General features: G+C 42.5%; 1 protein-coding gene and 1 long non-coding RNA gene across 3 annotated transcripts; one reads left to right on the top strand and one right to left on the bottom strand.

Moving 5' to 3' along the window:
• The first annotated feature begins 12,564 nt into the window (after window positions 1-12,564).
• Window positions 12,565-15,477, top strand: ATP5MC1 (ATP synthase membrane subunit c locus 1). 2 transcript variants are annotated; one of them, XM_082373240.1, is made up of 5 exons: window positions 12,565-12,716; window positions 13,304-13,351; window positions 14,279-14,356; window positions 14,761-14,939; window positions 15,260-15,477. In XM_082373240.1, exons 2-5 carry the CDS (start codon window positions 13,313-13,315, stop codon window positions 15,372-15,374), a joined length of 411 nt encoding a protein of 136 aa, XP_082229366.1. In that variant the 5' UTR covers window positions 12,565-12,716; window positions 13,304-13,312; the 3' UTR covers window positions 15,375-15,477. The 2 variants fall into 2 exon arrangements, with proteins under 2 accessions (XP_082229366.1, XP_082229365.1); XM_082373239.1 differs by having other exon boundaries at window positions 12,638-12,786.
• Window positions 15,325-23,680, bottom strand: LOC309618856. The gene is made up of 2 exons (XR_014238650.1): window positions 23,547-23,680; window positions 15,325-19,381 (listed from the first exon to the last, which is right to left on the bottom strand). It is a non-coding gene; the product is annotated as an uncharacterized lncRNA (long non-coding RNA).
• Window positions 23,681-23,794: the final 114 nt, after the last annotated feature.

The following is a 23,794-nucleotide window of genomic DNA, read 5'->3' as shown; positions in this document are numbered from 1 at the left end:
TTATATTAACATATTTCCATACATATTTCCATACAAATATAAATATAAGATTTTTAGAAATTTCATGTAATGTCTGAAACATTTATATTAACATATTTCCATACAAATAACCCAATGAAAGTTTAGTATTAGTTGTTTTGTTTGTTTGTTTGTTTATACTGCAGGTTCTTATTAGGCATCAATTTTATACACATCAGTGTATACATGTCAATCCCAATCGCCCAATTCAGCACACCACCATCCCCACCCCACTGCAGTTTTCCCCCCTTGGTGTCCATATGTCCATTCTCTACATCTGTGTCTCAACTTCTGCCCTGCAAACTGGCTCATCTGTACCATTTTTCTAGGTTCCACATACATGCGTTAATATACGATATTTGTTTTTCTCTTTCTGACTTACTTCACTCTGTATGACAGTCTCTAGATCCATCCACGTCTCAACAAATGACTCAATTTCGTTCCTTTTTATGGCTGAGTAATATTCCATTGTATATATGTACCACCTCTTCTTTATCCATTCGTCTGTTGATGGGCATTTAGGTTGCTTCCATGACCTGGCTATTGTAAATAGTGCTGCAATGAACATTCGGGTGCATGTGTCTTTTTGAATTACGGTTTTCTCTGGGTATATGCCCAGTAGTGGGATTGCTGGGTCATATGGTAATTCTATTTTTAGTTTTTTAAGGAACCTCCATATTGTTCTCCATAGTGGCTGTATCAATTTACATTCCCACCAACAGTGCAAGAGGGTTCCCTTTTCTCCACACCCTCTCCAGCATTTGTTGTTTGTAGATTTTCTGATGATTCCCATTCTAACAGGAGTGAGGTGATGGCTCACTGTAGTTTTGATTTGCATTTCTCTAATAATTAGTGATGTTGAGCATCTCTTCATGTGCTTCGTGGCCGTCTGTATGTCTTCTTTGGAGAAATGTCTATTTAGGTCTTCTGCCCATTTTTGGATTGGGGTGTTTGTTTCTTTAATATTGAGCTGAATGAGTTGTTTATATATTTTGGAGATTAATCCTTTGTCCGTTGATTCATTTGCAAATATTTTCTCCCATTCTGAGGGTTGTCTTTTCGTCTTGTTTATGGTTTCCTTTGCTGTGCAAAAGCTTTGAAGTTTCATTAGGTCCCATTTGTTTATTTTTGTTTTTATTTCCATTACTCTAGGAGGTGGATCAAAAAAGATCTTGCTGTGATTTATATCAAAGAGTGTTCTTCCTATGTTTTCCTCTAAGAGTTTTATAGTGTCCAGTCTTATATTTAGGTCCCTAATCCATTTTGAGTTTATTGTTGTGTATGGAGTTAGGGATTATTCTAATTTCATTCTTTTACATGTAGCTGTCCAGTTTTCCCAGCACCACATATTGAAGAGACTGTCTTTTCTCCATTGTATATCCTTGCCTCCTTTGTCATAGATTAGTTGACCATAGGTGCGTGGGTTAATCTCTGGGCTTTGTATCTTGTTCCATTGATCTATGTTTCTGTTTTTGTGCCAGTACCATATTGTCTTGATTACTGTAGCTTTGTAGTATAGTCTGAAGTCAGGGAGTCTGATTCCTCCAGCTCCATTTTTTTGCCTCAAGACTGCTTTGGCTATTCGGGGTCTTTTGTGTCTCCATAAAAATTTTAAGATGATTTGTTCTAGCTCCGTAAAAAATGCCATTGGTAATTTGATAGGGATTGCATTGAATCTGTAGATTGCTTTGGGTAGTATAGTCATTTTCACAATGTTGATTCTTCCAATCCAAGAACATGGTATATCTCTCCATCTGTTGGTATCATCTTTAATTTCTTTCATCAGTGTCTTATAGTTTTCTGCATACAGGTCTTTTGTCTCCCTAGGTAGGTTTATTCCTAGGTATTTTATTCTTTTTGTTGAAATGGTAAATGGGAGTGTTTCCATAATTTCTCTTTCAGATTTTTCATCATTAGTGTATAGGAATGCAAGAGATTTCTGTGCATTAATTTTGTATCCTGCAACTTTACCATATTCATTAATTAGCTCTAGCAGTTTTCTGGTGGCAGTTTTAGGATTCTCTATGTATAGTATCATGTCATCTGCAAACAGTGACAGTTTTACTTCTTCTTTTCCAATTTGGATTCCTTTTATTTCTTTTTCTTCTCTGATTGCCGTGGCTAGGACTTCCAGAACTATGTTGAATAATAGTGGTGAGAGTGGACATCCTTGTCTCGTTCCTGATCTTAGAGGAAATGCTTTCAGTTTTTCACTATTGAGAATGATGTTTGCTGTGGGTTTGTCATATATGGGCTTTATTATGTTGAGGTAGGTTCCCTCTATGCCCACTTTCTGGAGAGTTTTTATTAGAAATGGGTGTTGAATTTTGTCAAAAGCTTTTTCTGCATCTATTGAGATGATCATATGGTTTTTCTTCTTCAATTTGTTAATATGGTGTATCACATTGATTGATTTGCGTATATTGAAGAATCCTTGCATCCCTGGGATAAACCCCACTTGATCGTGGTGTATAATCCTTGTAATGTGTTGTTGGATTCTGTTTGCTAGTATTTTGTTGAGGATTTTTGCATCTATATTCATCAGTGATATTGGTCTGTAATTTTCTTTTTTTGTAGTGTCTTTGTCTGGTTTGGGTATCAGGGTGATGGTGGCCTCATAGAATGAGTTTGGGAGTGTTCCTTCCTCTGCAATTTTTTGGAAGAGTTTGAGAAGGATAGGTGTTATCTCTTCTCTGAATGTTTGATAGAATTCACCTGTGAAGCCATCTGGTCCTGGACTTTTGTTTGTTGGAAGATTTTTAATCACAGTTTCAATTTCGTTACTTGTGATTGGTCTGTTCATATTTTCTGTTTCTTCCTGGTTCAGTCTTGGAAGGTTATACCTTTCTAAAAATTTGTCCATTTCTTCCAGGTTGTCCATTTTATTGGCATAAAGTTGCTTGTAGTAGTCTCTTAGGATGCTTTGTATTTCTGCGGTGTCTGTTATAACTTCTCCTTTTTCATTTCTGATTTTATTGATTTGAGTCCTCTCCCTCTTTTTCTTGATGAGTCTGGCTAATGGCTTATCAATTTTGTTTACCTTCTCAAAGAACCAACTTTTAGTTTTATTGATCTTTGCTATTGTTTTCTTTGTTTCTATTTCATTTATTTCTGCTCTGATCTTTATGATTTCTTTCCTTCTGCTAACTTTGGGTTTTGTTTGTTCTTCTTTCTCTAGTTTCTTTAGGTGTAAGGTTAGATTGTTTACTTGAGATTTTTCTTGTTTCTTGAGGTAGGCTTGTATAGCTATAAACTTCCCTCTTAGAACTGCTTTTGCTGCACCCCATAGGTTTTGGGTTGTCGTGTTTTCATTGTCATTTGTCTCTAGGTATTTTTTGATTTCCTCTTTGATTTCTTCAGTGATCTCTTGGTTATTTAGTAACGTATTGTTTAGCCTCCATGTGTTTGTGTTTTTCACGTTTTTTCCCGTAATTCATTTCTAATCTCATAGCGATGTGGTCAGAAAAGATGGTTGATATGATTTCAATTTTCTTAAATTTACTGAGGCTTGATTTGTGACCCAAGATGTGATCTATCCTGGAGAATGTTCCGTGCGCACTTGAGAAGAACATGTAATCTGCTGTTTTTGGATGGAATGTCCTATAAATATCAATTAAATCTATCTGGTCTATTGTGTCATTTAAAGCTTCTGTTTCCTTATTTATTTTCATTTTGGATGATCTGTCCATTGGTGTAAGTGAGGTGTTAAAGTCCCCCACTATTATTGTGTTACTGTCAATTTCCTCTTTTATAGCTGTTAGCAGTTGCCTTATGTATTGAGGTGCTCCTATGTTGGGTGCATATATATTTATAATTGTTATATCTTCTTGGATTGATCCCTTGATCATTATGTAGTGTCCTTCCTTGTCTCTTGTAACATTCTTTATTTTAAAGTCTATTTTATCTGATATGAGTATAGCTACTCCAGCTTTCTTTTGATTTCCATTTGCATGGAATATCTTTTTCCATCCCCTCACTTTCAGTCTGTATGTGTCCCTAGGTCTAAAGTGGGTCTCTTGTAGACAGCATATATATGCGTCTTGTTTTTGTATCCATTCAGCCAGTCTATGTCTTTTGGTTGGGGCATTTAATCCATTCACGTTTAAGGTAATTATCGATATGTATGTTCCTATGACCATTTTCTTAATTGTTTTGGGTTTGTTTTTGTAGGTCCTTTTCTTCTCTTGTGTTTCCCACTTAGAGAAGTTCCTTTAGCATTTGTTGTAGAGCTGGTTTGGTGGTGCTGAATTCTCTTAGCTTTTGCTTGTCTGTAAAGCTTTTGATTTCTCCATCAAATCTAAATGAGATCCTTGCCGGGTAGAGTAATCTTGGTTGTAGGTTCTTCCCTTTCATCACTTTAAGTATATCATGCCACTCCCTTCTGGCTTGCAGAGTTTCTGCTGAGAAATCAGCTGTTAACCTTATGGGAGTTCCCTTGTATGTTATTTGTCGTTTTTCCCTTGCTGCTTTCAATAATTTTTCTTTGTCTTTAATTTTTGCCACTTTGATTACTATGTGTCTCGGCGTGTTTCTCCTTGGGTTTATCCTGTATGGGACTCTCTGCGCTTCCTGGACTTGGGTGGCTATTTCCTTTCCCATGTTAGGGAAGTTTTCGACTATAATCTCTTCAAATATTTTCTCTGGTCCTTTCTCTCTCTCTTCACCTTCTGGGACCCCTATAATGCGAATGTTGTTGCGTTTAATGTTGTCCCAGAGGTCTCTTAGGCTGTCTTCATTTCTTTTCATTCTTTTTTCTTTAGTCTGTTCTGCAGCAGTGAATTCCACCATTCTGTCTTCCAGGTCACTTATCCGTTCTTCTGCCTCAGTTATTCTGCTATTGATTCCTTCTAGTGTAGTTTTCATTTCAGTTATTGTATTGGTCATCTCTGTTTGTTTGTTCTTTAATTCTTCTAGGTCTTTGTTAATCATTTCTTGCATCTTCTCAATCTTTGCCTCCATTCTTATTCCGAGGTCCTGGATCATCTTCACTATCATTATTCTGAATTCTTTTTCTGGAAGGTTGCCTATCTCCACTTCATTTAGTTGTTTTTCTGGGGTTTTTTCTTGTTCCTTCATCTGGTATATAGCCCTCTGCCTTTTCATCTTGTCTATCTTTCTGTGGTTTTTGGTCCACAGGCTGCAGGATTGTAGTTTTTCTTGCTTCTCGGATTTTTCTTTTTTTATAGCTATCCTACTTGGGATTTGTTGAGATTTCTAAACTATAGGATTCATGTTTTTCATCAGTCTGTAAACGTCTCAACCATTATATTTCAATATTTATTATTTCCCATTCTCTCTGTTCTCTCCTTCTAATATTCTAATTAGGTGGATGTTAGCTCTCATTTTGCCCGCCATGGCCCTTAACCTCCTTTCCATACTTTTGATCTTTTATTTCTTTGTGCTTCAATATGAATAATTTTCTCAGACCTGTTTTCCAGTTTGCTAACTTTTCCTTCAGCTCTCATTAATCTTTTGTTTAACCTATCCATTAAGTTTTTTCTTAACTTCAAGTACTATATTTCTCATTTTTTGTTTCATTTATTTCTTTTTCTTTGTTCATTTCTTTTTTATTATTTATTCATTTATTTACTTATTTTTGCTTTTTACTGAAGTATAGTTGATTTACAGTGTTGTGTTAGTTTCAGGTGTACAGCACAGTGATTCAGTTATATATATATATATATATTCTTTTCCCTTATAGGTTATTATAAAATATTGAGTATAGTTCCCTATGATATACAATAGTAGGTCTTTGTTGGTTACCTATTTTATGTATATTGTAGCGTGTATATGTTAATCCCAAACTCCTAATTTATCCCTCTCGCCCCCATTTCTTTTTCAAATCTGCAAGTTCTTTTTTTTTGTTTTAATGTATTTATTTATTTTTTATTTATTTGTTTTTGGCTGTGTTGGGTCTTTGTTGCTGTGCGCGGGTTTTCTCTAGTTGCGGCGAGCGGGGGCTACTCTTGGTTGCGGTGTGTGGGCTTCTCATCGCGGTGGCCTCTCCTGCTGCGGAGCACGGGCTCTAGGCACGCTGCAAGTTCTTTTTTATACCATCTTGATTTTTTCTTATGTCCCTAATCATTGTAAACATACTTAGTTTTATTTTATTTTATTTTTTTTAAAGATTTTTAGAAATTTCATGTAATGTCTGAAACATTTATATTAACATATTTCCATACAAATAACCCAATGAAAGTTTAGTATTAGTTGTTTTGTTTGTTTGTTTATACTGCAGGTTCTTATTAGGCATCAATTTTATACACATCAGTGTATACATGTCAATCCCAATCGCCCAATTCAGCACACCACCATCCCCACCCCACCGCAGTTTTCCCCCCTTGGTGTCCATATGTCCATTCTCTACATCTGTGTCTCAACTTCTGCCCTGCAAACCGGCTCATCTGTACCAACATACTTAGTTTTAAATAATAACAAATGCATCTGTGACACTATGTGCCAAGCATTGTTCTAGGTACTTTATAAATATTAATTCATTTAATCCTCATAACAACCCTGTATAAGGAAATGGAGGCACAGAGAACTTAGTCAACTTGCCCAAGATCACCTGGATAGTAAGTAGAATGCCTTGACTAGAATGCCTGGCAGTCTGGGTTTAAAGTCCATATTCTTAATCACTATACTTCACTGCCTCTGTTATAGTTGAGTTGCAATCTGAATATTGTGTTATCTGAAATTCTTGCTGTTTGTTATGTTTGCTGATCCTCGCTCATTGTGGATTGTTTCTTTATGGAGATTACGTTTCATTTATTGTGAGAATCCTGCATGGGTCCAGAGGAGTTTTACATTGTTTCATCTCAGGGACATCCCCTGTCTAGAACGGCTTTCAATATCAGTTCCTTAGCCTGGACATTCCTGGACCCAGGGTATAGATTTGAATCCAAAACCCAACATATAGTCCTGTCACTATAAATTCTAAGGAAAGTTTTTGTTTGTTTGTTTATTTTTCTTTTCCCACTGAGAGCCAGGAATAGGCACACAAGCTTCATTGATACCTCCCTGTGGATGGTAGTCCACATTTGAAATCCACCCTTCAAAGGGTGTAGCCTTTTGAGGATCTTAGGTTTATCTGGAAATTTCAGTTTTAACTCCTTATTTTATACAGACCCCAAATCCTTCTGTCCCCATGGGCGATTAAAAGTCAAGCCACTTAATTTCTGCGACTGATACCCCTTTCCCTATCCCACTATATTCCCAGTCATGGCAGCTTCAGTTTAATATTACATGTTTACTGCTCTAATTTTATGTTCTCTCTTTCTTTTGGGTCCTTAGGGACTCTCGTTACTTTCTTGTGAGCTCAGCTATGCATTTAAAAGCTAGGATTTATCACCATGAATCATCTATGCCCAAAGCTCGCCCCCCCCCAAAAAAACAAACAAACTCCCTTTATATTTGTTACTATTGTTGTTAAAGAATATATCATCACCACCTGGGTCATTTGGCAGAGGAGGTATTTTTTTCAGACTGTGGGAAATTGGTAATTTGGATATAATATAGAATATATTTTCTTTTAGCTGTCAAAAACAAGGCTATGCATTTTAAAATATGTGTGCTATATTTATGTAGCATTTTTAGGTGTGGCAGGAGGATTTTCAGAATACTTAGTCTGGCCATATTGCCAGAAATGGAGTATAGCAGTCATATTTCTGCTGTCCCATGGCCATGACTGATTGGCCTAAAATTGGCCACACCAACTCTCCTGTGTTTCAACATCTCATTCACTCTGCCTGGAATATCTTCATCCATTCTCACTCTCTCCCTTGATATATCTAGCTAACATATGTTTATCCTCAAAGCTCAGCCCAGAATTTTTTTTTTCCAAAAAGTTCTTCCTTGGTTCTCTCCACCTCCCTTCTCTGTACTTTGCAGGAAGTTTTCTTGTAGTGCTCATTAAGATACTAGTTCTTAGTATTTATTTGCCTATTTATTTGCTTGTTAACTGAGTTTCCTTAGTGTGGAAACTGGTTCTATTCATCTGTCTACCCCCAGCACCAAGTGCACTGCTTGGAGCTGCTAAGTGATCAAAAATGTTTGCTGAACTGAATTCCTAAAGGAAGAGTGAAACTGAATTCCTAAAGGAAGAGTGAAAAGGAAAAGGAAAAGCGAGACGATCTGAGATAAGACTCTGGGTGGAAGAGGTAGATTTGAGGAGTCAGAAATGCCTTTGGAAAGAGGGACCTGCTGGTATTACTATCCACAAGTTTGCCCTTTGCCACCTTCATGAAAAGCTTTTTTGCCATATAAATGAACTTATTTACAAAGCATAAAGAGACCCACAGATAGAAAACAAACTTATGGTTACCAAAGGGGAAAGTAGGGAGGAGGGATAAATTAGGAGTTTGGGATTAACATATACACACCAAAATAGATAACCAACAAGGACCTACTGTATAGCACAGGGAACTATACCCAATATTTTGTAGTAATCTATAGGAGAAAAGAATCTGAAAAATAACAAATACACACACACACACACACACACACACACACACACACACACACACATATATATATATATATAGAACCAAATCACTGTGCTGCACACCTGAAACTAACACAACATTGTAAGTCAACTATACCTCAATAAGAAAATACATCTCTAATAAATCATTTTGTAACCATAAAAAAAAAAGCTTTTTTGCCTACTCAGGAATCCTCTCAGAGTTCCCAAAGAAGTTCTTGGGCCTCCCCCAAGCCAGCTAGTACAACCCCCAAGATGTCAGGTCTGGGTTTGAGGTTTCCTAACCTCCTTCCACTTCCCACAGCCTCTCCTGGTTTACCAGTACTTTTTACTTCAATAATTAAAGGAGCACCTCTACATGTACTATCTCATTTACTCATAACAATTCTGTTGAAAAAGGGGTATCTCCTTTTTATAGATGATGACAGAGCATTAGAGAGGTTAAGAGCCTTGCCCCAAATCACACAGCAGTAAGTGGCATTGCCAGGATTTGAATCCTGCTTATTTAACTCCAAAATTCATGTCCTAAACATGGCACTGAAATACCTGATTTCCAGTAGGTCACAGGATAAACTTGACAATGTTGAAGTTAAGCTATGAGTAGAGCTATGTGACAAATCTGGATGTGAAAAAAAAATTAAAACATGTAGACAAAGTTAGGGATTTCCACACGAAAATATAACTTGTCCTAGAGTAGTAACAGATAGGGACTATTCACCAAACACCAACCTATGCCTGGCATTTATTTTATCTCATATTTCTATAAGGTAGGTAGTATTAACCCTGTTTTACAGGTTCCCCAGTTTTAGGGAGACTCAAGAGCTAATGGTTAAGCACTTTGGACCCAGACCGACCTGGGTCCACATACTGACTTTACCTCTTACCAAATATGCCAAACTGGAAAAAAGATGCTCTGTAACATGGGGGTAATCTGTAAAATGGGGATAATAATATCCACTTAAAAGGCTGTTGTCAAGCTTAAATCATATAACAGGTGAATGCACCTAATCCAATGCTTGCCATATGGTGAGGCCTCAGTAAATGGTAGCTTATTACACTAAAGCCAAAAGAGACGTAGTAATCTGCTCGGAGACAGACATATCTAGTTATATGATAGAGCCATGACAGGAACTCAAGTCTGTGTGATTTCAAAACTCCACATTCTTTCCACTGTACCATTCTGGCAGGATATCTTAAATCTCAATCTTAAAATATTTTTTCTACGAGTCCAAAATTCAGACTTTCCAGATTAGCATAATTGTTAATATATTGCTATTATAAATCTTATACAGGGACTTCCCTGGTGGCACAGTGGTTAAGAATCTGCCTGCCAGGGGACTTCCCTGCTGGCGCAGTGGTTAAGAATCCGCCTGCCAATGCAGGGGACACAGGTTCGAGCCCTGGTCCGGTAAGATCCCACGTGCCGCGGAGCAACTAAGCCCGTGCGCCACAACTACTGAGCCTGCATGCCACAACTACTGAATCCCGCACGCCTAGAGCCCGTGCTCCGCAACAAGCCAAGCCACCGCAATGAGAAGCCCACGCACCACAACAAAGAGTAGCCCCTGCTCACCACAACTAGAGAAAGCCCGCGTGCAGCAATAAAAACCCAATGCAACCAAAAATAAATAAATTAAATAAATTAATTAAAAAAAAATTTTTTAATAAATAAAAGTACATCTGGCTGAAGTCAGATTAAAAAAAAAAAAAAAAAAGAATCTACCTGCCAATGCAGGGGACACAGGTTTGGTCCCTGGTCTGGGAAGACTCCACATGCCACTGAGCAACTAAGCCCGTGTGCCACAACTACTGAGCCTGTGCTCTAGAGCCCACGAGCCACAACTACTGAGCCCGCGTGCTGCAACTACTGATGCCCGCACACCTAGAGCCCGTGCTCTGCAACAAGAGAAGCCACCACAATGAGAAGCCTGCGCGCTGCAACAAAGAGTAGCCCCCGCTCGCTGCAACTAGAGAAAGCCCGCCCGTGCAGCAACGAAGACCCAACACAACCAAAAAAAAAAAAAAAAAAAAACACTAATACATACTCATAAAAATATAAATCAACCTTATTACACCATACTGAATTAACTATTAATATTGATTTATTTTCTTTTTAATCTTTTTTCCATTTTTTTCACAATGCTATACAGCTCTGCATTTAAATCTTCAAAATTTGTCTTACATCATGAAAATTTTCTCAGTATAAAACATAAAACCAGAAGCATGGTTTTACTGGCCTTGCCTCAATTTCTGATGCTGCCTCCTGTTCCTGGCAGCTGCCCGCAGGGAGGGTTCACAGGTAGGGACCTAAGTAGGGCTAAGCACGAGCCACCTTAATGCAACCTTGGATCTGAGAGCCCAGAGGATGGCTGGGGTGAGGTGGGTAGTAAGGGTGGGGTCAGGGATTGAGACTTCGTCTTGTTGAACCCACCGTGCTCACCTCGGAGAAGCACTGAGCAAGAACCCAGGCTACATCAAAACTGCACAAGATCTGGGCAGCACAGAACATCTCCAAGACAATCGCCACATCACAGAATCATATCTATCTCACTGCTGACAACCTTGTGCTGAACCTACAGCATGAAGTGTAGGTCACTTCCCTACACCCAGGGAAGTGACAACCTCATCAAGGGTAAGAAATGAGCCTGGTGACCCAGAACTCGGCCCCCAGAGAAGAAGTGGATCTGTTTCTCCCCTGCTTTTTGAGGAGCCAGTTCAGGGTCCAGCACACGCCCACCCTGCCCCCAGCAACATGTGATGGTCCCCTCAGCATCTGTCCTCCCAGCACTTCTTGGAATAATGAGAACTGAGCCATTTTCAGGGGAATGACTTTCCTCCCTATGTTGGCCAGGGGTGTTGGGACTGTGTGATTTCTCAGTGATTTCCTAGTGTTGGTTGTTCCTCTCTTGAGGTTGGGAAGCCACAACCACCATCCCAGGAATTCTTAATAAATTTTTATTACTTAAGCTGAAAAAAAAAGAAAGAAAGAAGGGGGGAAGGAAGGAAATTTACAATATCTGCTTATTTCATCAAATGAAAATATCACAATTTATTTAACCGTTTACCATTTACTTGCTTCCAATTTCAACAAATTCTGCAATGTACATCCTTTGAAGAGAATCTTTGCATTTCTGATTTTTTTCTTCAAGACCGATTTCTATGAGTGATATTCCTGGGTCAAAAAGGATAGAGTTTAAAGGCTCTCAATTCCTCGGGAATTTCTGAGTCAAAGAGGATGGACCATTCAAAACCTTTCAACAAACATTACCAAATCACTTTCAAGAAAAGTTCTAATTCATACTTCTCACCAGCAGTACAGAAGTGCCTGGCTCACATTAGTAAAAAGAACTCTGCTTTTTGATTTAGTGAGAAAAGTTGGGTTTAAACTTCTATTTCTTTTTATAGTTTAGTTTAAGATTCTTCCCTTCAATTTATATTTCTTCTGCCTGTTTCCCATCCTTTGCTTGTTTCTCTATCAGGGTGTTAAATGTTTTATCCTTGGAATGTTGTTTTTACAATACAAAAATACTTTAAAAAAACAAGTAAACAAACTACTGGTTGCTAGTTCATGACTGCTCTACACTGGCAGAGGCACACAAAGTTGCGCTCGCCCACTAGCGAACTTACATGGAAGCAGGTAACCTTTACGCTTCTTCGCGGAAGCAAGCCTCCCATAAAACACTAGGGCGGGAGTTGCTGCAAAGGCATTGGCTCTCCCAGCCCGGGGAGAAACGTCTCGCGGGATCTCAGCCGCCCTTTGGGCCTCTGACCCGACTACAAATCCCAACATTCAACGCGCCTCAGGGCCCGAGCGCTCGAATGAAGGCTAAGGCCCAAAGTCATGTGTCTGTCTGCGTAAGGCGACCGGTCATCTCTCCCACGCTTTTTTCTGCTGCTTTCCACCTTGGCCGCCATTTTGTGCGGGATGTTATAGAACCTCTGAGTCCAGCCGACTCTGTGATCGAGCACTTCAGGGATCGGCCAATCGGAAGCCAGATCTCGGAGGAAAACCCCGCCTTTACCCGCACGGAGGCGGGAACTGCCACGAAGCTCCTGTGGAGAGAGAGGAAGAAGCTGCGGAAGACCAATAAGAAAGGAGGACTCGAGGATGTTAACCAATGAGGGCGCGGGGGGATTGCGGCCAATGAGAGTGGGGGGACCCCCGGACACGTGGGCCGGGGAGCTGAGCCCTGAGTCCTAGAGCTAAAGCCCGGAGGTGAGTCAGTCACCTTGAGCCGGGCGAGCGCTGTGTTCCGAGCAGGGGCAGCAGGGCAGTGGGAGTGCAGGTGACCTGGGGCCGAAAGCCTGCAATCGGCAGGGATGTGGCTGGGTTGTATGGTGGGGCATTTGTCCCTAGGGCCGGGAAAGGCAATGGCCGTCTGTAACCTTAACAACCTTCATGTTAGTTACCAACGGTAATGAGCAATTTACTGTCCCGGCTGAGGCGGGCCGTGGACTGCTGTGTGAAATGGGCAGGATCCTGAACGGCACCTGCCTAGTTTCTGCCTCCCCAGTCTTCCCGGCAGATCATCCTCTTTGGGTATCATTTCCCTGCTGGGGCTCGGGCCTCCTTCCTTTACTTCCGATCTCCGTGACTTTCCTTTGCAGACCTGTCGCGCTGAAAGTGGTGGAGAGGGAATTTGCGCTGTCCCTCTGACCTCTAATGGTCTCCTCAGCTGCGGCATGGTTCGAGGAAGAGCGTGGTCCAGGGAGGACGGGCGGGGTGAAGGGGACGACCGAAGGTCGCGACTGTAAACAAACAACCAGGCTGTCAGTGGATTTTTTTTTTTTTTTCCTCTGCAGACCGAAAAAATGCAGACCACCGGGGCACTACTCATTCCTCCTGCTCTGGTAAGCTGCGGCTCCCGGGTGCTCTGTAGCGCCAGGTGTTGGGAATCATCAGTGTTTAATGAATGAACTGAGAGGAGCTTGGCATTCTGATGATGTTGCCCCTTTAGCGAAGCAGTAGGATGGATGCAGTTAACCCCTGATTATTTGGGCCTGTAAACCAAGCTATCTTGGCTTTGGAATGTGGTCAGAGTCTGGATCTGACCTTTACCCCCAGTCTGACTTGGCCATAGTTAGCCCATTGAAACAGTGATTTTCAACCTTGGCTGTACACTGGAATCATCTGGGGAGCTTTTAAAAATCCTGATGCCCAGGCTGCACCCTATGGGAGTGGAATCCATGCATCTGTATTTTTTTTTAGAACTCCCCAGGTGATTCTAATGTTCGACCAAGTTTCACAACTGCTACGTTATATTTCTTGAAATAGTTCAAGAAAGCCTTGTTACAGGAGTCTCTGCTTAGGTGACTGTTTCAGGAGCCTCACCAGGCTTACTGGCTCACTGCATTCAGGGTGTGTAACAGTGACTACAGTTTTAGCAAAATAAGATTTTCCCCTCTGATTCCTTTGGTGGTCTGGGTACAAACCCTTCCTGTACTTGGTTTGATTAGTGTGGGGTTTTTTTTGTTTTTTTTTTTTTCCATTCTGGGATATTGATTAAGGGCTGTGCTCATAGAAGTGAACTTTGTTACCCAGTTTTAAATGGAAGGGTTGCCACTGCTGACTACACCAGGGTCTCAGGACAGCTGTCTCTGGTGTGAGCATATCTGGTAGCAACAGTAATACATTAATTGACCTTGAAATACCTTGGACTTGTTTTATTTATAATATTTGTAGTCATTTTTTGACTGAAGCTCAGCAGTTAGGGGGATTTTTTGTTTTGTTTTGATTTCTTGCCTGATTTGGAGAAATGTGTCTTTCTGATTTTATAGATCCGCTCTTGTACCAGGGGTCTGAGTAGGCCTGTGTCTGCCTCCTTCCTGAGTAGGCCAGAGATCCCATCTGAACAGGTAAAGGAGATTGGGCCCTCTTAAGAATTTCCCCAGACTAAGTTCCTTTAAGTTTGTTCAGTTGCCTTTAGGCCAAAGTGGGAGGAGAGTCAGAGAATCTGTGGTGCTTTAATAGTTCTAAGTACCCCAAGGTGAGCATTGTAGGTGAGAAACTTGCAAAAGTGAAATTGGGTTTTCATGAAGCCCACGAAATTTCCCTAGTCCTGTCTGGAAACGGACCCTAAGACTAATTCCAAGCACGCTCTGCAGTCTGAGCGTTCTGTACTTGCTAAGAGCTTGCCAACAATTTCCGAGCTCAGGTGGGTGGGGTGAGGGGTGGAGTCAGCCACCTGTCCTTGAGCCTCACTATCTCCCTTCTTCCTCTCTTTCCTTCTCTACTTCACTCTCTCTCCCCCTCCTTCTAGCCTTCCTACAGCAGTGTCCCACTCCAGGTGGCCAGGCGGGAGTTCCAGACCAGTGTTGTCTCCCGGGACATTGACACAGCGGCCAAGTTTATTGGTGCTGGGGCTGCCACAGTTGGTGTGGCTGGTTCAGGGGCCGGCATTGGAACAGTGTTTGGCAGTTTGATCATTGGCTATGCCAGGTAAGTTGTGGGGTGGCCTAGAGCATCTTCTACTGTAAATTCCATCTTATTTGGAGGAAGCCTCAGCAAGAGATCCTTCTAGCTTTGTGTTGATTTCATCTACCTCCTGTTTTCTCAGAATTTAAATATAAGTTTCCAATCTGGCTCACTTAAACTTACCATGTTGGTACTCTGCTTGCCTGTCCAATCCCCAGGATATATGCAAGCTATGCTCTCTCCCAGTTTCAGCACTCACCATTCACCTAACCTACTTGAGTCCTCCACCACCACCCATGACCCATACCCTCACCCCTTCCTTTCCCTGTCTCTGTCCCCGGCAGGAACCCGTCTCTGAAGCAGCAGCTCTTCTCCTATGCCATTCTGGGCTTTGCCCTGTCTGAGGCTATGGGACTCTTCTGTTTGATGGTCGCCTTCCTCATCCTCTTTGCCATGTGAGGCTTCATGGAGGTCACCTGTCCACCCCTGCTGCTTCGACTCCAGGCCATGCCCGGTGCTAGAGTGTGCTAAGCTTTACCATTAAACACAATGTTTCTCTAAACTCATATGCCTGTGCCTCTTTCCTTTGCCCTTGGGGAGGGCCTTCATAGAAAGGTGGGACAAGGAAGTGGGATTGGGTCAGCCATTGGTGATTAGGAACTCCTCAGGGCTGAGAAGTAGCACTGCCGTGACTGTAATAACATCTCCCACAGGAGGGAATACGGATTTGTCTAATGATAATTGGTGCTTTTTTCCCTTCAAATTTACTGTAATAATATGTAACATTTTTGAGGGGCTTAATTTGCACCAAGCTCTTTACCAAGTGTTTTGCATTTGTTATCTCAGCAACGCTATGAATTGTAAGTGCAGTTATTATACCTGTTCTGCAAATGAGGGAACTGAGCCTTAGAGAAGCAAAATAACTTGTCCATCATCACACAGCTGGAAAGTGGCAGAATTGGAGATTTCCCCCCACTCGGGCCAGCCTAAACCTTTACCTGCTGTGCTGTGCCATCTCTTTTCATTTTGGCCACACAATTAAGGTGGCACAGATAGGGAAACTTCGTCGCAAAGAAGTTGTGTAGCACATTAGAGTTGGAGGTGGGCCTCCATCTGCCTGCATTTAGCTCCACCTGTAAGTTTCATTTCCTTTCTTAGAGTGCCTAAATGTTCTTGAATAAAGCAGATGAGGGACATGGTCTGTGTTCTTGGAGAATTTACAATCTTAGCTTTGCTAGGGATGAATAGGGTGTTTGGGGGGGTGCGGGGTGGTGAACCAACTAATGAATTGCTTAGAGAGCTCCTCACAGTATCATCCTGTGGTCTCAGTCTATGCCCAGCAGGTGCCCCCCACTTGGCCTGAAGTGGGACTGATAACCCAGGTAAGAGAAAGCTAAGTGATATTTATCCACAGAATGAACTCAGGGGTGCTAGTAGGCATGGTGTATCTCAAACATGGGACCCATTTTTTGAAAACCCGATACTTCAACTTATTGCAAAACTCTGAACTAGTGAAACCAAAAAAAAATTCCTAATAATTGTTAACACCTTCCAGCTGAAGGGCAGCTAGTAGAGAAGGTTAAAACACCAAAAAATGTGAGTCAATAAGAATGGATTCAATTTAATGCAATTTAAAGACAGTTATGGAACTTCCCTGTTGGTGTAGTGGTTAAGAATCCGCCTGCCAATGCAGGGGACACCGGTGCAAGCCCTGGTCCGGGAAGATTCCACATGCCACGGAGCCGCTAAGCCCGTGCGCCACAACTACTGAGCCTGCGCTCTACAGCCCGCGAGCAACAACTACTGAGCCCGCGTGCTGCAACTACTGAAGCCCGCATGCCTAGAGCCCATATTCCGCAACAAGAGAAGTCACCACAGTGGGGAGCCTGCGCACTACAACAGAGTAGCCCCCACTCGCCGCAACTAGAGAAAGCCCGCGCGCAGCAATGAAGACCCACAGCAGCCAAAAATAAATAAATAAATAAAGATAGTCATGCAGGTATTTAGGTGTTAAGCATCCTCCTAGGAGTCTTGGGGAATGCTGAAAAATCAAGAGTGGAAACAATACTGAACAATGCCATACATTATTGAGTACGTGGGTACAGAAGCTATGTGCTATAGAAGAGGAAAAGCAAGGAGGCTAGTGTTGGTTGTAATAACATGAGCTAACATTTGAGCACTTGTATGTCAGGCATGGTGGTAAGCATTTTCAATGAATAACTTCAACCTCCCTATGAAATAAGTCGTTCTATAGGTAAGGAAAATGAGGGAGATTCAGAGAGGTGAGGAATCCTGTGAAGGTCATACGGCTGGTTAGTAAAGCTGGGATTCAAACTCCAGAACCTGTGTTCTAATCACTGTGCTGACTCATCCAAGATTCAGTGACATGCTCAAGGTCATACAGCAGGCCAACGATTTCAATCTGAGACCACCTAACATTAAACAATCATGGTCTTCTTCCACAGGATCGCTCACCCTTGGCACATTCCCGGCCAGATAAATCATTGTCTGATAATGTTTAGCAACATCCCTAGTCTCTACCCACTAGATGCCAGTGGCAACCTCCCCTCCCCCAGTTGTGACAACCAATTGCCAAATGTAAGATATTGACAAATGTCTCCTAGTTCTGGGGCAAAATCACTCCCAGTTGAGAACTATTGGTCTACTGTAATCTGCTACTTGTCCTCTTAGTCTGTTCACCTTAAGTAACTCTCAAGATTGTCCACAGCAACCCAGTGATAGAACCTGAAGCAGAGCCCAGGAATCTTAGGGCCAAAGAGAAGGAATCAGACTGAGGTTGAAGTGGCAGCTGAGGTATCACCAAGGGAGCAATGGATTAACCGGTAATGCTGTTATGCAAATGGAATGCAGTAACCTTTTGGGATGTCAGGCTGGCATCCTTGCCAGGTCACTACCCTTTGGTGGTAATCAAGGAACAGCCCCCAGGGAAGATGGTTACCTTTTCCTTCCTGTGAAACTCCAGGAATCTATTTTTTCCCAAGGGGCTGGTAAGAATTTCCCTTCATCATGGGTTCCAACCAGCTTCGGAATTGCTGGGCTTTCAAATCCAAATCAGTGGGGTTGGGAACGTGGTTGGTGGGCCCATGGAACTCTAGAGTTCCCAATGCAGGGGGCCCAGGTTCCATCCCTGGTCAGGGAACTAGATCCTGCATGCCGCAACTAAAAGATCCCAAGTGCCGCAACTGGGAGCAGCCAAATAAATAAATAAATAAATAAATGTTAGGAAAAAAAAGAGAGAGAGAATGTGCTCCCACCCCCAACCAGGCAATTAGTCCATTACCATTGAGATTCTTTATCTAAGCTCTTTGGCCCATGGATGGTACCATTTTGCTTACCGCAAAATATTTGTGAGTGCATACAGAGGTGCATTGTTCTTGGGAGAGGGGTAATGACCAAAAAAACACTGAGTAACCACTGCCTTCAGCATGGTGGCAAAGAACATGGACTTGGGAGTTAGAGGGGAGTGCAAACCTCAGCCCTGCCATTTCCTAACTATGAAGTTAATTATCTCCCTTGAGCCTTGATTTCCCCATCTCTAAAATGGGGATGAGAACAATTCATAGTGATTGTGACAACAAAGTAAGATAATACAGGTAAATGTATGCAAATAATGATAATATATGTAATGTATACATGTACAGTATTTTTAAATATACATGTACAGTATTAATGATATATGTAATATAAAGATGTATTCAGATATGTGTATATACATAATACATGTATTATTAAAATTTTTAATATAGCTATTATTACTTATAATCAGAAGCCTCAAAACACCCAGTCTAAGTTCTGATTTTTCCTTTTAGCCCCCAATTTGTGACCTGGGTGGGAACTCTTCATCTATTCCTGGCACTGAGCCCAAGACAAAAGGCTAGGCCCTGGAGGGGAAGGACTGCTCCAGAGAGCAGTGGGACACAGGACCTTGGGGAAGGGGAGAAGGATCTTCATGATGTATCTATTTAGAGGGTTGAAGCACAGCAGTGACCTGAACTCCAGGATACTTGCTGGTCTGTGTCCTGGGGGAGAGTGCTTGCCAGGTTGCCATGAGCAAGGTGCTACCAAACTGTGCTGCACTAAGAGATGGCTCAATGCAGTCCAGTGTGCTGGGGAGGAGAGAGAGGCTTGGATCCAGTTTCCTGTCGGAAGACAGCTTGGTTGTGTCATCCATCCCCAGAGGCCAGGGGAGTGGCTCCAGGAGGCACACTCTTGCCCTCTGGCCAAGCTGCCAGGGAAAAGCAGCCAGGTGTTGCCTTGAAAAAGCCAGTGAGCACTGGACTAAGCAATGCCAATTCACAAAAGTTCTGCTAGCCTCTCCCTGGTCCTTCCTCTTCCTAGTTTAGAGGCTTTCTGGAGTTCCCTTGGGAGTTGGTGAGCTGGTCCTTCAAGCAGCTGCAGCCCTTTAGACCTTGAGTTGAAGATTCTTTGTACAAGCTTGGCCAGCCCTTTGGAAAGAAAATAGGCATTTCTGAGGAAGAGGAGGTGAAATCTTAAAGATCCGTGGCTAGGGGAAGGGCAACTGGCTACCATGTCTTCACTTCCATTGTGTTTACCATTTCTGCAATACTCACTGAATGTCAGGTCCTGGAGATACAAGATAGGTGCTCCATGCTTACTGCCCTAGAGGACATCATATGTAGTAGCTAGACAGATGAGTAACCAAACCACTAAAATAAAAAGCAGTATGTGCTATAATAAAGGTATGAATTACTTCAGAGGATGGAGTAATTAAAAATGACTAATAATATTAATAATATGCCTGGGGGTGTTAAGGCTTGGCAGAGAAAGCCAGGCTTGAAGGTAAGAATAATAAGAGTTAATAATTATTGGGACTTCCCTGGTGGTGCAGTGGTTAAGAATCCGCCTGCCAACGCAGGGAACACAGATTCGATCCCTGGTCCGGGAGGATCCCACATGCCTCGGAGCAACTAAGCCCATGCGCCACAACTAATGAGCCCGTGTCCCACAACTACTGAGGCCTGCACGCCTAGAGCCCATGCTCCGCAACAAGAGGAGCCATCGCAATGAGAAGCCTGAGCACCACAACAAAGAGTAGCTCCCACTCAACACAACTAGAGAAAGACCGTGCACAGCAACAAAGACCCAATGCAACCAAAAATAAAATAAATAATTTTTTTTTAAAGAGTTAATAATTATTGAACACAGGACTTCCCTGGTGGCACAGTGGTTAAGAATCCACCCGCCAATGCAGGGGACACAGCTTCGAGCCCTGGTCCGGGAAGATCCCACATGCTGTGGAGCAAATAAGCCCACGCGCCACAACTACTGAGCCCACACACCCAGAGCCCATGCTCTGCAACAAGAGAAGCCACCCAATGCAGCCAAAAATAAATAAATTAAATTTAAGATAATAATAATAATTATTATTATCGAACACTTACTTTGGCCAGGTATTGTGCACATTCATCATCACATTATCTCTTCTTTATAGCTACTATTATTTTATCAATATTACTGATGACGAATAGAAGCTTAGAGAGTTTAAATAACTAGGATTTTCCCTAATAAAGGGAAAGCGTATTCCAGGTAGAGAAAATATGAGCACAGGCCCAGAGGAGAGAAGGCACATGGGCAAGTGAGGTGCCAATTATTTGGACAGTGCTTACCACTTTGCAAAACACTTCTAAAAATGCCACACTTAATCCTCAGAGAAACCCTGAGAGGTAGTAATTATCACCATTCTATGGATGCAGAAATAGGCTCAAAGAGGATATTTGCAGAGTGGTACATATCAAAGGTTGAACCTCTTTTTTCTGGATCTGAGGTAAGTGTTTTTCTGTTCATTGTCCCATCTCTAATGGACCTTGTACCTGAAAACAATGGTCCAATAATAAGTAAGGGACCCATTGAGGAGTCCTCTCACCCCATGGGCCCCCTATGGGCCTCTGCAGTCTGTAGCCATGGAGAAGTTATGGAGTAGTGTTTTTCTTTGTGTGAGGTTACCCAACGGGTTGACTTTTGACCATCTTACTAAGTAAATAATACCCAAGAAAAATTCTGGAATCCTTAAAAAATAGTTTGAATAGGCAATAGATGTACAGCACAACACTTAAAAGGTACAAGTGTGTTTGTGTGTGTGTATGTATGTCTATATATATGCCCTTTGCCCCATCTTGTCTGCAATCAAGAGGCAACCGCTGTTACCAGTTTCTTGCATATCCTTTCAGAGATATTTAGGCATCTTTATTATAGAGTGGTAAAATGCTATACCAATAAAACATGAAATCTGTATAAAATATTGTATCAATTCATTTTGCTTCATGTTAAGTACCTAAGCTGTGACAGGCCCCATGCTGGATTCATAGATAATACACGATCTAGAGTCCGAAGAACAGGGAGCAGGGGGGAGTAGGGGGTGGAAGCAACAGGTACCAAAGGACCGTAATTAGTACAAGGTACAATGTGATAAGTGTGGGAGAGAGTTCCAAGCTGTGACAGTATCACATAGTGGTCAGAACGTTTCTTCTGGAGACAGATTTGGCTTGCTCTCACTGTGACCCATGTAAACGACTGAACCTCTGTAAACCTCTCTTTTTCCATCTATCAGAATGGACTAATAGTACTTACTTCATAGGTTTGTTGAAAGGAATAAATAAGACATACAAAGCACTTGGCACGGGACTTGCCTGGTGGCGTAGTGGTTAAGAATCCACCTGCCAGGGACTTCTCTGGTGGCACAGTGGTTGGAAATCTGCCTGCCAGGGCAGGGGACACGGGTTCGAGTCCCAGTCCGGGAGGATTCCACATGCCGCGGACCAGCTAGGCCCTTGCACCACAACTACTGACGCCCACGCGCTCTAGGGCCCGTGTGCTGCAACTACTGAGCCTGTGTGCTGCAACTGCTGAAGCCCGCACGTCTAGAGCCCTTGCTCCGCAACAAGAGAAGTCACCGTAATGAGAAGCCCGCGCACCGCAATAAAGAGTGGCCCCTGCTGGCCGCAACTAGAGAAAGCCTGTGCACAGCAACGAAGACCCAGCACAGCCAAAAATAATTTTTAAAATAAGATAAAATTAAAAAAATAATAATAAAAAAAGAACCCGCCTGCCAATGCAGGGGACACGGGTTCAAGCCCTGGTCCGGGAAGATCCACATGCCGCGGAGCAACTAAGCCCATGCGCCACAACTACTGAGCCTGTGTGCCACAACTACTGAAGGCCGTGCGCCTAGAGCCCGTACTCTGCAACAAGAAAAGCCACCACAATGAGAAGCCCGCGCACCGTAACGAAGAGTAGCCCCCGCCCGCCGCAACTAGAGAAAGCCCGCGGGCAGCAACGAAGACCCAACGTAGCCAAAAATTAAAAAAAAAAAATTATTAAAAAAAAACCCATTTGTGTTTAAAAAAAAAAAAAGCGCTTGGCACCTATTAGGCACTCAATAAATGTTAACTAAAAAACCAGTATTTTAGCTCTCAATAAATGCTGGCTATTATCACTCAACTCCACAGTCCCTGGTTGGAAAATTCACAAAGCTGTGAAAACAGAACTTCTTTTTTAAAAAACAAATTTGGCTGCAAAACGTAATCTAAAGTGAGGCTAGGGGCTTCCCTGGTGGCGCAGTGGTTGGGAATCCGCCTGCCAATGCAGGGCACACGGGTTCGAGCCCTGTTCCAGGAAGTTCCCACATGCTGCGGAGCAACTAAGCCCGTGAGCCACAACTACTGAGCCTGCGCTCTAGAGCCCACGTGCCACAACTACTGAGCCCTTGTGCCACAACTACTGAAGCCCATGCGCCTAGAGCCTGCACTCGGCAACAAGAGAAGCCAACGCAATGAGAAGCCCGCGCACCGCAACGAAGAGTGTCTCCCGCTCGCTGCGACTAGACAAAGCCCGCGAGCAGCAGCGAAGACCCAATGCAGCCAAAAATAAAAATAAATAAATAGATACATTAAAGAAATAAAAAGTTTAAAAATAAAAAATAAAGTGAGGCTATTTGGCTGATTTAGTATGAATATTCATAAGTGTACCCAAATTAATATGAATATTCATATGCTTTGCTTCAGAAATATCAGTATGTTTGGTTACTGAGGGCTGCCCGAGGTCTTGCTGGGAGTGTTAAATTATGATCCTGTACTCTTGATAGGGAGAAAAAGGAAAGGTTTTTTTTTTTGATGGCTTGTTTTTGTTTTTTTGATGGCTTGTATTTTTTCAGCTTAATCTCAGTAAAGTCCTGAGGAATCCTCCCAGGATTTAAACTCACAGACCCTTGATTCCTGAATATTCAAGGACTTGTGGAAAGAAATGTTGAGCTTGGAGTCAGGAGGCCTGATTTTCTTCTTTTTACCAAGCTTCTGTAGGTTTGTTTTATTATCCCTATGGCAACGCCTAGCAAAAGTGCCTGGCATTTAGCAGGTCCTTCATAAATATATATCGAATAAACTCTAAAACGAGGTAGTTTTTCACTCGTAGTTCCTGATTCCTTCCTTCCTTCCTCTTGGTCCTGTTGCAGGCAGGGGGCAATGGCAGCCTGCCCTCCGTGGGTGAGGGTGCAGGAAGGATAAATCACAGAGACTTTCGGACAGGAAGGGCCCTAAGCGAGTCAACTCCTCTACTCAGCACCTCCCCACAAGGAAGCTGGATCCCCAGTCCTACCCCTTGGGCACGTCTGAGGGTCGCTTTCCTAGATGTGGTCAATGGTCCTCCTCTCCTCCCCTTCCAACGCTTGAAACTAAAATATTCCTTGGAATTGGGTCCTCAACTGCACCTAGGAGTCCGGACCCGCCTCAGAACTTCCTCCCGCAAAGCGCGGGACCCGCGCAGGCCCAGTACCCTCGCTTGGCCGGCGAGCTCCGACCCCCGCCCGCCCTGGAGGACTGTGGGTGGACGCTCTTGCAGAGCGC

This window comes from Balaenoptera borealis, assembly GCF_965194805.1.
Source record: "Balaenoptera borealis genome assembly, chromosome: 20".
Classification (NCBI taxonomy): Eukaryota; Metazoa; Chordata; class Mammalia; order Artiodactyla; family Balaenopteridae; genus Balaenoptera; species Balaenoptera borealis.
Note: the sequence above shows the minus strand (reverse complement) of the source record. Positions and strands in the feature narration are given on the sequence as shown.

Excerpts from the sequence above, each read along its gene's own strand:
- ATP5MC1 (XM_082373240.1), top strand. The coding sequence starts at position 13,313 with ATGCAGACCACCGGGGCACTACTCATTCCTCCTGCTCTG. Across the intron at positions 13,352-14,278 it reads TACTCATTCCTCCTGCTCTG|ATCCGCTCTTGTACCAGGGG; the intron begins GTAAGCTGCGGC and ends CTGATTTTATAG. Across the intron at positions 14,357-14,760 it reads CAGAGATCCCATCTGAACAG|CCTTCCTACAGCAGTGTCCC; the intron begins GTAAAGGAGATT and ends CCCTCCTTCTAG.